The sequence below is a fragment of the Ranitomeya imitator genome, chromosome 5 (assembly GCF_032444005.1).
Source record: "Ranitomeya imitator isolate aRanImi1 chromosome 5, aRanImi1.pri, whole genome shotgun sequence".
NCBI classification, from domain to species: Eukaryota; Metazoa; Chordata; class Amphibia; order Anura; family Dendrobatidae; genus Ranitomeya; species Ranitomeya imitator.
The window spans coordinates 560,361,141-560,379,276 of NC_091286.1; the positions used below are offsets into that span (position 1 = coordinate 560,361,141).

Here is an 18,136-nt window from a genome sequence, read left to right on the forward strand (position 1 = left end):
ACAAGTCTCAGCAATTTGATGGTCTTGAAATGAAGTAGATGTGCCAGTTTGATCTGTATCTGACCTGCTCTGGTATAAGAGTAGAACAGGTTAGACTTGTCGCTACAAGGAGCTTAAAGAAGACAGTTGTTACCGCACTGACATATGTGAGGAAACCTTCAAGTATTTGGCAATGAATGTGTTACCGCTGCAGAATAATGTGCAAGGTGAGTAAGGTGTGTGCAGGCACTAGGACCGCCTTGTACACCTGATTCCCACGGTGTGTACTCTATGATGTATCTATGCTGATCAAAGGGCAAGGTAAGGTCTGGATCTATTCTGTTGCCTCCTATCCAGTTTCACTTACATAGAGCATGGCCCTGGCACTTCTGGAAACTCTACAGGACCATCAGCTGGTGGCCCAATTCCAAAGGTTTTGTGGTTTGACCCTAAAGCCAAAGGGTGAAGCTAATGGAGCAGCTTCAGGGACTAGCTCTCCAAAGAATCTTCAGAAAGGCAGAGAAAAGACTGCAGAGGTCAATGGTGTTCTCCAAGAAAATGGCCACAAGCCCCACATCAATGGATCATATACAAATGGAAGACATAGACAGGTAAGAAGAGGATCTTCAATGCTGAATCCGTGTTATATTGAGCTAAGGTGCTTCTTACAAATTGTGCAGACTATTCTGACATTGCACTTAGGTTTTGTAGCCGGCTTCTAACATTAGGCGCTGTGTCATTTTCCGAGTGTTGGAATGTCACCAGAGTGACTGGAGCCGGTTCCCTGCAGCCATCAGACGCTTATTTTATATTGACACATTTTGCTACTTTGTAGCAGACGTTGAGTCCTCGTGCCATGGGTGGGGCACAGCGGCAACCTTGGCTGAGTACTCTGTATCCTAAACAAAAGATATAACGAGGTTTGCTTGTTGTCGATCTCTTCGCATAGCTGTAATTAGGATTATATGTCAGCATAATAAACGGTGGCTCAGTCAGTTTTCCCACTGTAAATATTACTTCCTATATGTCAATAAGTAAAAGCGGATGTCTGTAAAATACTCCCAGCGACAAACTGCAGCTCCGGCCCTGTACTAAAGCCATAACAGATAAAGGCTTATCCAGTCTTAGACTTCTATCTGTAGTCACTCTAGGGGGCTGCAGACTTGTAAATCTTCACATCGTGCACACTGTGAGGATTCCCCGACACTGGGAGTGGTGGGCGCATGACCGCAAGTATGCAATTTGCCAACTATACATATACGGGCATCACTCAATGTACGGGCATCACTCAATGCAAGTATATTGAGTAAGGCCGGACACGTCTAGTCAGAACGTGGCTGGAAGTATGCAAACCACATACTTGCGGTGATATGACCACCTAGTGTCGGCATCGGAGAATCCTGACAGTGCGCAGTGCTCACGATGTGAGGATACACAAGACTGCAGACACATAGTTACTGCAGACTTGCACCCTAAGGCCGGACAAACCTTTTAAGGGGGGCATTGACCAGGTTCTTCATGTGTATCAGTTTTACAAAAAAAAGGCTACGTTCACATTAGCGTTTTGCGTGTTTGCGTCGGGCGACGCAGCGGCGACTCATGTGCCCCTATATTTAACATGGGGGACGCATGGACATGCGTTGTGCTGCGTTGTGCGATGCATGCGTTTTTTTTGCCGCAAGCGTCGGGCGCAGAAAACGCAACAAGTTTTGGTGCATTTTTGTTTGCGTTGTGCGTTGCGTCGCCGACGCAGCGGCGCACAACGCAAATGTGAACGTAGCCAAAAAGAGTTGGATTGTACTAGAGGAAAGAAATAACGCACAACCATGAGGTTGTGACCTATCAGCTAGTCACCTCATCAGTCACAATACGTGATGCTACATACAGAATATTGAAATTAGGCACCCACTGTCATGGTGAGATAACTGTCCAGAGGAGACATGCACAACAGATCCTGATGATTCCGCTATAAACACTTCCAAAACTGTTCAAAATGGCCTCAAGAAAAGAAAAACTCCCATAAGGGTAGGTTCACACATGCATATAAAAAAAAATATTCAAAGTTTCATCCAAGAGAGTGGGTAATTTTTTTTCCCTCTCCTCGCGTGTCATCATCACTTGTCATAATTTATAAGACCATTTACAGTTTCCTGTGATACAGAACTACAACGTATGGCCGGGGTCACACTTACGAGTTCAATGCGAGAAACTCGCATCAAGTCCTGGCACTGCCGCCGGCACTTGGGACCGGAGCATGTGACTCCATGTATTTCTATGCAACCGCACACTCCGGTCCCGAGTGCCGGTGGCAGTGCCGATACTTGATGCAAGAGACTCGCGCTGAACTCGCAGATGTGAACCCGGCCATACGTAATAATTGGATGCTATTCTGTGGCTCCGTATGGCATCTGATTTATTTTTTTTTGGGCACCCATAGGCCAGCGTCACACTAGAGAGTTTTACGGACGTATGAGAGGCGCAAAAACAACGCATTGCACACGGACCAATGATTCTCTATGGGGCAGCTCCTATCTGCTGTATATTTCTCATCTGTATTTTACGGGCGTAGAAAATCGCAGCATGCTGCGTTTGTCAGCGTATTGCGGAAAAAATCCACCAATGAAAGTCTATGGGCGCGATAAAAAAATGGATTACACACGGACCATCAGTGTGAATTGAGAGAAATACGCAGCGGTACTCGAAACTCGAGCGTGAGAAAATATTCAGAAAAATTCCCACACTCGAGTTCATATGAGGTTATGCCAGCAGGGGGTGCAGCACCGCAAGTCTAGCTAGCTACATTACCTGCTTTCCATTCATTCCCCAGATTTTACAGTCAGGAGCACAGCTGCATTAGCAGACTCCTGGTTGTAAAATTATTTAACCCCTTCAGATGGATTTACAGCGTGGGACGTGACTGAGCGCGAGAAAGGTATGGGATATTGTTGTTTTTTTTATTTTTCCTTTTTTACAGAACGAGGGTAGTCATTTGGATTGAGAGTATAATAATCTATTACAACACCCTGTGTATTTATTTCAATAAAATACTTTTTTCTAATGTGTGCGTGTTTTATTAACCATTTACTACTATTGGATTAATAATGGATAGGTGTCTTATTGACATCTCTCCATTATTAACCTGGCTTAATGTCACCTTACAATAGCAAGGTGATATTAACCCCTTATTACCCCATATCCCACCGCTACTCAGGAGTGGGAAGAGAGGCTAAGTGCCAGAATAGGCGCATCTTTACAGATGTGCCTTTTCTGGGGTGGCTGGGGGCAGATGTTTTTAGCCGGGGGGGGGGGGGGGAGGGCAATATCCATGGTTCCTCTCTAGGCTATTAATATCTGCCCTCAGTCACTGGCTTTCCCACTCTGGCGGAGAAAATTGCGTGGGATCCTACGCCAGGTTTTTCCACAATTTAACCGTTTGTTTTAACAGCTAGAGCCCCCAAATTTTGCACACACTCTACTAACATTATTAGTGAGGAATTTGCAAAAAAAAAGGGATATGAAATGGTTTACTGTAAGTAAACCATGCCTCATATCGTGTCGGGTTTGGGAAGGAGATAGCAAAATCCGGCATTTGAATTACTGGCTTTTCTGCTATCTAGTGCTGTATGAAATATAAATAAATAAATATAAATATATATATATGGTATATATTTTAGATGGTGGCCCGATTCTAACGCATCGGGTATTCTAGAATATGTATGTATATAGCAGCCACATAGTATACAGCAGAGGTCACGTAGTATATAGCAAATACTACGTGGCCTGTGGTATATACTATGTGGCTGCTACATACATACATACATACATACATACATACATACATACATACATACATACATACATACATACATACATATTGTAGAGTACCCGATGTGTTAATACAGGCCACACAGTATATAACAGTGGCCACGCAGTATATAACACAGCCCAAACAGTATATAACACAGCCCACATACTATATAACACAACCCACGCAGTATATAACAGAAACGCAGTATCTAACACAGGGCACGTAGTATATAGCACAGCCCACGGAGTATATAACACAGTCCATGTACTATATAACACAGCCGACGCAGTATATAACACAGGCGGCGCAGTATATAACACAGCCCACGTAACATATAACACAGGGCACGTAGTATATAGCACAGCCCACGGAGCATATCACACAGCCCACGGAGTATATAACACTGCCCATGTAGTATATAGCAGCCACGCGGTATATAACACTGCCCACGCAGTATTTAGCAGTGTGTGCACCATATCCCTGTTAAAAAAATAATTAAAATAAAAAATAGTTATATACTCACCCCCTGAGATCCAGCGAAACTCTGGCGATGGGCGCATGGCTGCCGCCATCTTCTGTTCCCAGGATGCATTGCTAAATTACCCAGATGACTTAGTGGTGCCGCGAGACCGCTAAGTCTTCTGGGTAATTTCGCAATGCATCTCTGGGAACGGAAGATGGCGGCCGGTGCGAGCACATTGTTGGACGACGGAAGGTGAGAATAGCAGGTTTTTTGTTTTTTTATTATTTTTAACATTAGATCTTTTTACTATTGATGCTGCATAGGCATCATCAATAGTAAAAAAGTTGGTGACACACAGGGTTAATAGCAGCGGTAACTGAGTGCGGTACCCGCGGCCCGTTACCACTGGCATTAACCCTGTGTGAGCGGTGACTGGAGGGGATTACGGAGCGGGCGCCGGGCACTGACTGTAGGGGAGGGACTAATCGGACTGTGCCCGTCGCTGATTGGTCGCGGCAGCCATGACAGGTAGCTGGCGAGACCAATCAGCGACGCGGAATTTACGGTACGGAAGTTGCCGACAGAAAGACGGAAGCACCCCTTAGGCAATTAAATATATATACACTTTATATATGTTTTCACGGATATTTGAGGCCATGGATCCAATCTATGTCCATTTTGCAAGCTGGCGAGAAAATCTCGCCGTATGGATGCCATACGGATTACATACAGAGGTTTACATGCGCAAAATACGCAGCCACACCCTGCCTACGGATGACATATGGATCACTGTTTTGGGATCATTTCTGTGTATTGCGCATGTAAAATACAGACCGTATCTCCCTACGCCTAATGTGACGCTGGCCATAGACTTGAATGGGTGAGTCTCATCCGATTTATGTGATAAACTAGCAAGTGCTACAACTTTTTTCACATGTAGTGCTGATTCAGTCAGTGAAAAAAAATTGCTTATCTGCACTGCCCCACTGAAGAACATTGGTCCGAGTGTAGTTCAATTTATTTATTTTTTTTCTTCCCTGAGTTCTGAATTCAGGAATGAAGTGGTATCTGCTTTAAAGACTCGTCATTTTTTTTAATGCCCCAGAAAAGTCAGTTTGAACATAGTCTTGCCCTATGTTCTTTAGTATTGTTGTTAATTCTGCCAACCTGTGAATAAAGAACACACAAACAGGTCTCTATTTCCAGATTTGCAACAATCCGTTCCAGTTTGAATTACAGCCTGACCATGAGGCTATGTGCACACGCTGCGGATTTTGCTGCGGATTGGCCGCTGCAGATTCACAGCAGTTTTCCATGAGTTTACAGTACCATGTAAACCTATGGAAAACAAAATCCACAGTGCACATGCTGCGGAAAAAAACGCGCGGAAACATAGCATTTCGCAACATGTCAATTCTTTGTGCGGATTCCGCAGCGCTTTACACCTGCTCCATAATAGTAATCCGCAGGTGGAATCCGCCCAAAATCCGCAAAAAAATTGCAGTAATTCCGCAGGAAATCCGCAATGCGGTTTACCTGCGGATTTACCAAAATCAGTCTGGAAAAATCTGCAGAGTAATCCGCAGCGTGTGCACATACCCTAATTGTTGTTTCTCTGGTTAGGTGTTATTGTGTTTTCTATTATTTTTCTTATTGGCTAACTCTTTATTATTATACCTAGACACACACACCAGAACTGTGCTCATTTACTTCTGTTCCATCCTTTGCAAGTTGCAAAAAAACAAAAAAAAAGACTCCAGCAAGTCTGGAATTGCAAGAAAATGAAGGGTACCTGCACACAATGCCTATTAGACGTGTGCGAACCTGACAATTTTTTATGGAAGAAGAGTCTTCAGGACACACCAGCGTCTTTTGTTCGGAAGCATCTTTTTCTGGAGTCTTCTCGGTTAGTTTTTGCAACATCTTTTGCATCTTGAAGTTCTTTTTAGCTTGTATTGAGCAAACTAGTGAAGAATGGTCAGTTTGTTTGTTTTTTCGTTTTAGCTGTTTGGCTTCTTTTGAAATCAGAAGTGGTGTTAACCCCTTCACAACCAAACCAGTTTGGCCAAATTTGACGTTCTGACTAGGGTTGAGCGAAACGGATCGGACAATTTCAAAAGTCGCTATATATATATATATATATATATATATATATACTTCAGCGCGATATAGCAGAAAAGCCGGTAATTCAATTGCCGGCTTTTCATTTCTCCTTCCTAAACCCGACATGATATGAGACATGGTTTACATACAGTAAACCATGTCATATTCCCATTTTGTTTTGCATATTACACACTACTAATGTTAGTAGTGTGTATGTGCAAAATTTGGGCGCTGTAGCTATTAAATTTAAGAGTTAAATCGCGGAAAAAATTGGCCAGAGTAGTAAAGCCAGTGATTGAGGGCAGATATTAATAGCCTAGAGAGGGTACACGGTTATTGGCCCCCCTGGCTAAAAACATCTGCCCCCAGCCACCCCAGAAAAGGCACATCTGGAAGATGTGCCTATTCTGGCACTTGGCCACTCTCTTCCCACTCCTGTGTAGCAGTGGGATATGGGGTAATGAAGGGTTAATGTCACCTTGCTATTGTAAGGTGACATTAAGCCAGATTAATAATGGAGAGGCGTCAACTATGACACTTATCCATTATTAATCCAATTGTATGAAATGGTTAAAAAAACACACACACAATATTGCAAAGTATTTTAATGAAATAAACACACAGGTTGTTGTAATATTTTATTGCACTCTCAATCCACCTAAAGACCCTCGACCTGTAACAAATTAAAAATAATAAACCAACAATATCTCATACCTTCCGTCGATATGTCCCACGATGTAAATCCATCTGAAAGGGTTAAATTGTTTTACAGGCAGGAGCTCTGCTATAATGCAGCTGTGCTCGTGCCTGTAAATCCCCAGCGAATGAATGGAATGTAGGTCAATGACCTGTAGTTACCTTCATTCGCGGTGATGCGCCCTCTGCTGGATGTCCTCATATGAACTCGAGCCTGGGAACTTTTCTGAATACTTTCCCACGCTCGAGGTCATATGAGGACATCCAGCAGAGGGCGCATCACCGCGAATGAAGGTAACTACAGGTCATTGACCTACTTTCCATTCATTCGCTGGGGTTTTACAGCCACGAGCACAGCTGCATTAGCAGAGCTCCTGGGTGTAAAATTATTTAACCCCTTCAGATGGATTTACAGCGTGGGACATGACAGATCATCGGAAGGTATGGGATATTGTTTTTTTTTTTTTTTTTCCTTTGTTACAGAGCGAGGGTCTTCAGGTGGATTAAGAGTCTAATAAAATATTACAACAACCTGTGTCTTTATTTCATAAAAAGACTTTGTAATAATGTGTTTTTTTGTTTGTTTTTTTTGTTTTTTTTTTTAACCATTTCAGACTATTGGATTAATAATGGAAAGGTGTCATAATTGACGCCTCTCCATTATTAATCTGGCTTAATGTCACCTTACAATAGCAAGGTGACCTTAACCCTTCATTACCCCATATCCCACCGCTACACGGGAATGGGAAGAGAGTGGCCAAGTGCCAGAATAGGCGCATCTTCCAGATGTGCCTTTTCTTGGGTGGCTGGGGGCAGATGTTTTTAGCCGGGGGGGGGCAATAACCATGGACCCTCTCCAGGCTATTAATATCTGCCCTCAGTCACTGGCTTTACCACTCTGGCGGAGAAAATTGCGCGGGAGCCCACGCCAATTATTTCCGCGATTTAACCCTTAAATTTAATAGCTACAGCACCCAAATTTTGCACATGCACACTACTAACATTAGTAGTGTGGAATATGCAAAAAAAAATGGGAATATGACATGGTTTACTGTATGTAAACCATGTCTCATATCCTGTCGGGTTTAGGAAGGAGAAATGAAAAGCCGGCAATTAAATTACCGGCTTTTCTGCTATATCGCGCTGAAGTAAATATAAATATATGGAGATTTCCCATTGACTTGCATTGGGTTTCGTGTTTCGACCGATCCCCCGGCCCCGACTTTTCAAGATAATCGGCCGATTTCACTCAACTCGACTTTTGAGAAAGTCGGGTTTTGCGAAACCCGACGCGACCTCAGAGAAGGAAAAGTCGCTCAACCCTAGTTCTGACCACTATCCTTTTGTGTGGCACTAACTCTGTAACGCTTCTACGGATCCCAGTGATTCTGAGACTGTTTTCTCGTGACATATTGTGACATATTGTATTTCATGACAGTGGTAAAACTTGTTCGATATGACTTGCGTTTATTTGTGAAAACATCGAATATTTGGCAAAAATATTAAAAATTTTGCAATTTTCAAACTTTTAATTCTTATGCCCTTAAACCAGAGAGTTATGTCACACAAAATAGTTAATAAATAACATTTCCCACATGTCTACTTTACATCAGCAACATTTTTCAAACATGATTTTTTTTTTTGTTAGGAAGTTAAAAAGGTTTGAAAGTTGATCAGCAATTTCTCATTTTTCCATCAAAATTTACAAAACCATTTTTTTAGGGACCATATCACATTTGAAGTGACTTTGGGGAGCCTATATGACAGAAAATACCAAAAAGTGACACCATTGTAAAAACTGCACCCCTCAAGGTGCTCAAAACCACATTCAAGAAGCGTATTAACCCTTCAGGTGCATCATAGAAATTAATGCAATGTGAAAGTAAAAATTTTACTTTAGCCCCAACTTTTGTATTTTCACAAGGGTAAAAGGAGAAAATGAATCCCCAAGATTTGTTGTGCAATTTCTACACCGATACCTCATATGTGAGAGAAATTACTGTTTGGGCATTTGGAAGGGCTCAGAAGGGAAGGAGCACTCAAAAATGGCTGGAATCAAGAGCGGACTCCATGACGCGTTTAGAGAGCCTCTTGTGTGCCTAAACGGGAAAAAACCTCAAGTAACAAAAAATTTTGGAAACAACACTTCTCATGGAACTTATCTAGATGTGTGGTGAAGACTTTGAACTTCCCAGTGCTTCACAGAATTTTACAGCGTTGATCTGTGAAAATGAAATTTTTTTTTTCACACAAAAATGTTGTTTTTGTCCCAAAGTTTTCATTTTCACAAGGGTAACAGGATCAAAATGGACTATACAATTTGTTGTGAAAATTCTCCTGAGTACACCGATACTCCATATATTGTTGAAAATGACTGAGGCCCAGTGCAAAGCTCCGAAGGGAAGAAACGCCATATTGGAGTTCAGATTTTACTGGTTTGAGAGTGACATTTCACATTGGCAGAACCCCTGAGGTGCCAGAACAGTGAGATTTTACAAACTACACCTCTCAATGAATTCATCAAATAGGGGTGCAGTGAGAATGTTGACACCTCATGTCCCTCACTGAAATTTATACCAGTGGGCGGTGAAGAAAGAATAATTACACTTTTACAGCTAAAATGTTTTTGCCCAAGAGTTTTCATTTCCACATGGGGAAAAAGGCCTCAAAATTTGTCACACAATTTCTGCTTAACGTGGCAATAGCCCATATGTGGCTGTACAGTACTGTTTAGCCACATGGCGAGACTCTGGAGGGACAGAGTGCTATTTGCCTCCTAGAGTGCAGTTTTTTCTAGGCACCCACATAGAGGAGATAATGACAAGCTTAGGAAGCTGACAGTCCATTGAGGTACATGGCCAGGTAACCTGATTGTCCCAACCTGACTTCTCTGAATGTCTCCATGGTGCCAGTGCCAAGAGACCTGATTGTCCCAAACTTGATTCTCCGAAAGTTGGGTTCAGTGATGGTTAATGGTGCAGATCTCTATTCCTCCAACTAGGGCTGTGGTCCCTTAAGCTGGCATCATGTAGAATTTCTCTGAGAAGAGAGGCAGACCCCCGCCACCGTTTAAAGTTCACAACTGTCCTTCAGGCCATCATTCACACTTCAAGGGGAAAGTGGGATGAGGTCAACTCTCATTGTTTTGAGTATTCAATCAATTTGCATAGTTTGTCTGTCAATATTTGCAGGTCAACAAGCTGCATTGACTTATAGACTGGATAATCAACTCATTACTAGCACACATCAATTGTTTAATGACCCTGCATCCCTGTCCTCCAAGGATAGCAGCACAATAAACTCTAGGAGCTTATATAATGGGTAAACATCAGCCCTTCAACAAACATCAATTCAAGAGTCAACATCAAGGCTCATATGAACAATGATGTCCCTGGTTTACAGCAACAGGAGCCAGAAGACTGCAGCATCTAATTTTTTGTATTCCTGCACTGATTAGAAGCACTTCACCTTCATATTAAACAGTGTAAATTTCCTTTAGCAGTGTAGGGGTTAATCTGCTCAGTTGAGAGCTCCTGGAAGCTTTCCTGCATTAAGGCTCAGCTGTGCACTGTTAGCCACTGCCATCGCCTAAATAAACTGGACCCTGGCTAGCACTCATTGTCATAGTTGCTTTTGTTGGTGGTTGTTATTGGAGAAGGCGTTTTGGATTTATCTTTGACTGTTCCGAGGTTTTGAGTGTGTGATAATTCCCTTTCTTCTCCTACTTTGGTTTAACCCCCATCCTCCTCTCCCCAATGCATTCCTCTGTTGTTTGTGTATTTTCCTTTATCCCTGTTCATATTAACTTGTTTGTCTGGTTGGTGTATTACGGTACACTACTGCTCTTCTCTTCCCTTAGTCGGGGAAGGATACAGATTCAGGGCGGATTCAGGAGCTAAGGCAAGGTACGTGGCCCCAGTATCTTCACCATCAGAAGTAATCCGAGGAACAAGACATGCTAAGTTACCCCTAGTGTTAGGGACAGGGAAGGAGCCCCTGGTCCTGAGACACCTGACAACAGAGTCGTGACAAATGGCTTATGTCTGAACTACTGGAAAATGTATCTGGCATAATTGAGAATATATTGTGTCGTCACAGGTTGTTTTTGACGTGACGATATCAAATATTTTTAGAAAACATCAGTGATTGTCTTACCGCTGTCTCTGACATCATGTCCTCCCTCTATCTGAAACTGAACCTGTCAAAAACTGAACTCCTCATGTTCTCTCCCTCTACTAACCTATCTTTGCCTGACATTGCCATCTCCGTGTGTGGTTCCACCATTACTCCCAAGCAATATGCCCGCTGCCTTGGGGTCATACTTGATTCCAAGCTTTCCTTCACCCCCCACATCCGATCATTGGCTCGCTCTTATCTGCATCTCAAAAACATTTCTAGAATTTGCCCTTTTCTTACTTTCGACTCTGCAAAAACTCTTACTGTTTCACTCATTCATTCTCGTTTGGACTATTGTAACTCCCTCCTAAACTGCCTCCCTCCTACCAAACTCTCCCCACTCCAATATGTCCTGAATGCTGCTGCCAGGATTATATTGCTCACCAACCGTTACACCGATGCCTCTACCCTGTGCTAGCCATTACACTGGTTACCCATCCGTTCCAGAATCCAGTACAAAACTATTACCCTCATTCACAAAGTGCTCTATGGCTCAGGCCCACCCTACATCTCCTCCCTGGTCTCAACCTAATACCCTACCCATGCTCTCCGTTCTGCTAATGACCTGAGATTAGCATCCTCAATAATCAGAACCTCCCACTTCCATCACTAAGACTTTTCACGTGCTTCGCCAATTCTTTGGAATGCACTACCCAGGTTAATATGATTAATCTCCAACCCCCACAGTTTTAAGCGTGCCCTAAATACGCATTTGTTCAGACTGGCCTACCACCTCAATGCATTAACCTAACGATCCCTGTGTGGCCCATTCATATAAGTTAAACCAAATTCAGGTTCCTCGCATCATGTTCTGATACAATTCATGCAGTTAATAGCCCTCTGTGTCTGTACTGCTACATACTTAAGCTGTTAACTGGTTCATGCAGCTTTACATGAACACTCGATCCTTACTCTATGGCTGGTCTGAACAACGAAAGCAATTGTTACCATCCACCTCTTGTGTCTCCACTTTTTCCTCATAGTTTGTAAGCTTGCGAGCAGTGCCCTCAGTCCTCTTGGTATCTATTTTGAACTGTGATTTTTGTTATGCTGTAATGTCTATTGTCTGTACAAATCCCCTCTATAATTTGTAAAGCGCTGCGGAATATGTTGGCGCTATATAAATAATATAATAATAATATGTGTTGTTGTTTTGTTTGTTTTTTTACATGAAAATACTTTTATTTATGGGTAATATATATTTTACATTTTTTTTGTAGTAATTTTTAAATTTACTTTTTTAGTCCCTTTATGTCACTTTTACTACCAGCAGTCCGATTTGCTGTAATAAAGCTTTGCAATGCACAAGGATTGCAATAGTCATAACTACCTAGGGTCACCATGCAACCATCGGGCCCTAGTGGGGGCACCAATCAGGTGGGAGAGGGAGCCCCCTCTTACTGCCTTCTAAATGGTGCAATCGATGTTCATTGGCTGTGAACTCCCAGGACCTGTCTGATGGCACTGCGAGCAGGAGAACTTGCTTGAGGTGCACTCAGACAGGGAATAGGAGTTCACAGGGAGACACTGAGCACACGCTGCTCAGTGTCTCTCCTGTATGACAGGCTGTATGGTTGCATCCTGCAGCCATGCAGCCTGCCATCTAGATATAGCAGAGCTAGACCCGTCATGGCACAAAATGGATAAGCAGCATCTCCGCGGAAAGATGAGGAATCTTGTTGTTTTTTTATTTTTAACTCTTTTGCAGATGACAAGGGTGTTGGTGAAATAGCCGAGGTTGTAAGTATGGTTTAATTAAGATTTATTAAAAGAGTCTGTGTCATTCTTTCAATTGAAGGACTTTATTCTGTGTGTGCGTGTTTTCACACAATGTGACTATGCAGTTAGTAATTGGGGTGTCTTATTGACGCCTCTCCATTACTAACCTTGGGGCTTGATGTCACTTGACAAAACAAAGGTGAAATCTCCCCCCCAACTATCACCCCACTTGCCACCATTACAGGGCAAGTGGGAAGAGTGAAGTTAAGTGCCAGAATTGGTGCATCTTAGAGAAACCCTTTTTCTGGGGTGGCTGAGAGCTGATGGTTTTATCCTGGGGGGGGGGGGGGCAGTATCTATGACCCCTTACTAGGCTATTATTATCAGCCCACAGCTGTCTGCATAGCCTTTGCTGGTTATTAATTATAGGGGGACCCTACGTCATATTTTTTTTTTTTTAGGGTCCCCCATTTTAATAGCCAGTAAAGGCTAAGTATACAGTTGTGCGCTGATATTAATAGCCTGGGAAGCTCCATGGGTATTAGCCCCTTTACAGGCTATAAAGATTGGTCCCCAGCTGTTGGCTTTCCCTCTGCTGGTTACGAAAATTACGCCACGCCATTTTTTCAGAAAAAATATATTTTATTAATATATAGTAAATATATATAGTAATAGTAAACCGCACATACACTGTACTAATTGTACTTGTCACAGACATCTGTATATCTACCTATTCTATGTGTACCTACTGTATGTAATCCATCTATTCTATCCTGTCGGCTCCTGCTGTTATTTTACACTACGCAGCTGCTGAATTGTCGGCTTTTTGTCTATCTATCCATCTGTGTTATCCATCTGTGTAATATATATATATATATTAGTGTTTCACTGTCATCTATATATCTATGTATCTATGTATTCTATGTGTATATATCTGTTCTATTCTAACCTGTGAGTCTGTGATTTTAATGTATGCAGCACATAAATTGGCTTTTCAAAGGACACTGGTGTTTAAAAATGAGACAGCACTCGCATGGTTCGAGTGCTGTGCAATTTTTTTTTTCTCGCACCCATAGGCTTGCATTGGCAAGTCTCAGCCGAGTTTCTGTGTCAATCGCAGCATGCTGTGATTTTAGGCTACGTTCACACTAGCGTTGCGCCGCCCTGCGTCGGCGACGCAACGCGCGACGCACGAAAAAACGCGCGCAAACGCGCGCAAAAACGCGCGCGTTTTGCGACGCGTGCGTCGTTTTTTGACCAAAATCAGACGCACAGAAAATGCAACTTGTTGCATTTTCTTGCGTCCGACGCTAGCGTCGGAAACGACGCAAGTGTCGAAAAACGCCACCCTAAAAACGCACGCGTCCCCTATGTTAAACATAGGGGCGCGTCGCCGCTGCGTCGCCGCTGCGTCGCCGGCGCAACAGCGACGCACATTGGCGGAACGCCAATGTGAACGTAGCCTTACACACACCCTGAATACAGCTGAGAAAATAAACACTGATGTCATGTGAGCTGCCTCATAGATTAACACTGGGCCAAGTGATATGCAATGTTTTCTTGCATAGCACTTGGCAGTATTCTAGGTAGTGTGACTCCGGCCTAATACTCCTTTATGAGGTTGAACTTTACATTTTTCTTGCTCTCTATGGTGTTCTTTACATACTGTATCTGTGCTAGTTGCATACTTTGTTGCAAGAGATAGTTTTACGAGTTTTTCGTATTTTATGGCCGATATTACTAGTTAGTGATTTCATGATGTACTGTAGGAACATGTAGTAAATTATGGTAATTTCGAAGTCCCACATTTATCTTGTCAATGGATCATCTGTTTATCAAGTCAAATCTAATGGTTTTTTTTTATGTGATCCTAATGAAGACATTGGAACTGATTTCAATCAGACTAGTATAGCGTACACTCGCTGAACGGCTCACTGGAATACAATGGATTGAATTGATTAAGAGGCGAAAGAGCGCATAATGAATTCGGTGCATCTTCAAATGGCGAGCACCTCTTTGTGCCTCACCATAAATGCTACTGCAGCACAAAGCACTGATATTTTTAACAAATTAGTTTGGCAAGTGTTGACACACCCACAATTGCTAATTTTGTGCAACTCTGCATTGTGCAAAACATTTATGACTTTTCAAAGCTTTTACCAGTTTTCTGGCATGAAAGCTTTTGATAAATTGGCACCAATACTTTATTTTACTATAGCGTTGCCTCTCCTGATGGTAGGGTTGATGTTATGGTTAGCATCATATTTGGAAGATTAAGGTCACGTTCACGTGTTCTGTATTTTGATCAGTATTTTACCTCCGTATCTGTAAGCTAAAACCAGGAGTGGAACAATCAGGTGAAAAGTATAATAGAAACACGTCATCACTTTTGCATTTTATACCCACTTCTGGTTTTGGCTTTCAAATACTGAGATAAAAATCTCACCATATACGGTACTCAACGTGTGCACATGGTCTAATAGGAAATGTCTTACACTTTTTGGGATTCCATAGAATAGAGGAAATCCTTATTTCTGTAAATAAAGAGGTTTTGTATAATGTTGTCATGTTGCAATGCCGCCCACCGAGTGGTCTCCTCCTGTCTGCCACATTCTAACTTTGCCAGAGGACAACAAATTGTCTCCATTCACATAAATGAGGATAGTGTTTTATGAGGCAGACGGCACAATATCCTTTTCACAATGAGATCTACAAGAATGTCACACACCATTGCATGGTAATGGGCATAGAACAGAGGCTCCATGATTGCCACACTCCCCTTGAAGTCCTGGAAGTCTGGTCTGGAATTGATCAGATGATGGCCCTCCTGTCTTTGTGAACTCACTCCATCTCCTTGGAGTGAATGTCATTTGGACATTTCATCTCGCTTGACTGAGGCGCCAGGAGTTATTTCTATTACAGTTTCTATCAGTTTCCTGATTCCGTGCTTGGTAGATTAACATTATATATTTGTTCAAAGTCATGGATTGTGCCTTGGGATTAATAATTCGGAGAGATTATAGCTTTATTATTATCATTATTATTTATTTATATAGCACCATTGATTCCATGAGAAGGGGTTACATAGAAATTACAGATCACTTACAGTAAGCAAACTAACAATTACAGACTGATACAGAGGGGCAATGACTCTGCCCTTGCGGGCTTACATTCTACAGGATGGTGGGGAAGGAGACAATAGGTTGAGGGTTGCAGGAGCTCTGGTGATAGTGAGACGGTAACTCTGGTAGTGGTGAGGAGGCTGCGGAGTCAGTACAGGCTGTAAGCTTTCCTGAAGAGGTGGGTTTTCAGGTTCCATCTGAACGATCCGAATGTGGTTGATAGTCGGAAATGTTGGGGCAAAGAATTCCAGAGGATGGGGGATATTTGGGAGAAGTCTTGGAGGTAGTTGGGTGTGGAGCGAATAAGTGTGGAGGAGAGAAGGATGTCTTTGGAGGCCCGGAGATTATGTGAGGGACGATATCGGGAGGTTAGTTCAGAGATATATGGAGGAGACAGGTTTTGGATGGCTTTGTAGGTCAGTATTAGTAATTTGAACTGGATACGCTGAGGGAATGGGAGCCAGTGAAGAGATTTGCAGAGGGGGAAAGTGGAGGAGGAGAGAGATGATTTAGTCGGGCAGCAGAGTTAAGGATGGACTGGAGAAGTGCAAGGGTGTTAGAAGGGAGGCCACAGAAAAAGATGCTGCAGTAGTCGAGGCTGGAGATGATGAGAGCACGCATAAGCATTTTAGTAAGTTGAAAGTTGAGGAAAGAACAGATTCTTGAGATATTCTTGAGCTGGAGGCAACAGGAGGTGGAAAGAGCTTGGATGTGCGGTTTGAAGGACAGGGCAGAGTTGAGAGTTATTCCAAGGCAGCGGACTTCCAGTACGGGGGGAAGCATCATGTCCTTAATTGCGATAGGTCAGGTAAGGAAGATCTATGAGATGGAGGAAAGATGATGAGTTCAGATTTGTCCACATTGAGTTTGAGGAAGCGAGAGGAGAAGGAGGAGAATATGGCTGATAGACACTCCGGGATTCTGGGCCAGAGAGGTAGATCTGAGTGTAATCAGCATAAAGGTGGTACTGGAATCCATGGGACTATGAGTTCTCCCAGGCCAAGTGTATAGATTGAGAAGAGTAAAGGTCCTAGAACAGAGCCTTGGGGAACTCCAACACAGAGAGGGTGGGATGAGGAGGTAATGTGGGAGTGAGAGACGCTGAATGTGCGGTTGAAAAGGTATGAGGAGATCCAGGATAGGGCGAGGTCTTTGATGCCAAAGGAGGAGAGGATCTGTAGTAGGAGGCAGTGGCCAACGGTGTCGAAAGCAGAGGCAGGTCTAGGAGGAGGAGTATAGAGTATTGTCTGTTTGCTTTGCCTGTAAAGTAGGTCAATAGTATTTTTGGTCAGGGCTGTCTCAATTGATTGATGGGGGCGGAAACCAGATTGTAGATTGTCAAAGAGCAAGTTAGATGAGAGGTGGGAGGAAAGTTCAGAGGACGTGCTGCTCCAGGAGTTTGGAAGTGAATGGGAACAGCGATATTGAGCGATAGCTGGACATAGCAGTTGGATCGAGGGTTGGCTTTTTAAGGATAAGTAAATAAGGCAGCACACTGCAGCGCTAGAACATGCAAACTTGAAATACGAAATTTGAACTGCATTACTGCACTAGAAATATGAAAAATGAGAGTGTTTAGCGCATAAAAATGGCCAATTTTATGTGTACCTGGTAGCCCCTTTACGGCATCTCTCTTATACCAGGTCCTACACTTGCCTTACCTCACTGAGAATAAACGTCTCCATCTGAATGGGTACATGTGAAACCTCTTCCTAGACTAAAATTCTCTCTCTGTGGAGGGGTATTGGACCTGCTGTAATTAAAACACCTGAAGCTAGGAGGCGGAGTGCACGATCAGAAGGCTAGAGAATACATTTCAAAAACCTGACCGGCACATCCAAACATAGACTAAGTGTGAACAGGTGCTGAACCTAGAGTCGCCAACTCGTACTCGTTTTGAAATGTATTCTCTAGCCTTCTGATCGTGCACTCCGCCTCCTAGCCACAGGTGTTTAATTACAGCAGGTCCAATACCCCTCCACAGAGAGAGAGAATTTTAGTCTAGGAAGAGGTTTCACATGTACCCATTCAGATGGAGACGTTTATTCTCAGTGAGGTAAGGCAAGTGTA

At 42.9% G+C, this 18,136-nt stretch overlaps 1 protein-coding gene across 2 annotated transcripts in view; it reads left to right on the forward strand.

Annotated features, from left to right (window-relative positions):
- The first annotated feature begins 260 nt into the window (after positions 1-260).
- The window catches only part of SGPP2 (sphingosine-1-phosphate phosphatase 2), an 81,934-nt gene continuing 64,058 nt past the window's right edge, over positions 261-18,136 (forward strand). Inside the window, exon 1 of one of the 2 annotated variants that reach the window (XM_069727664.1) lies at positions 261-590. In XM_069727664.1, the coding sequence (XP_069583765.1) occupies positions 354-590 (237 nt within the window). In that variant the 5' untranslated portion in view covers positions 261-353. The remainder of the gene's footprint in view (positions 591-18,136) is intronic. The other variant, XM_069727663.1, reaches the window with a different exon arrangement.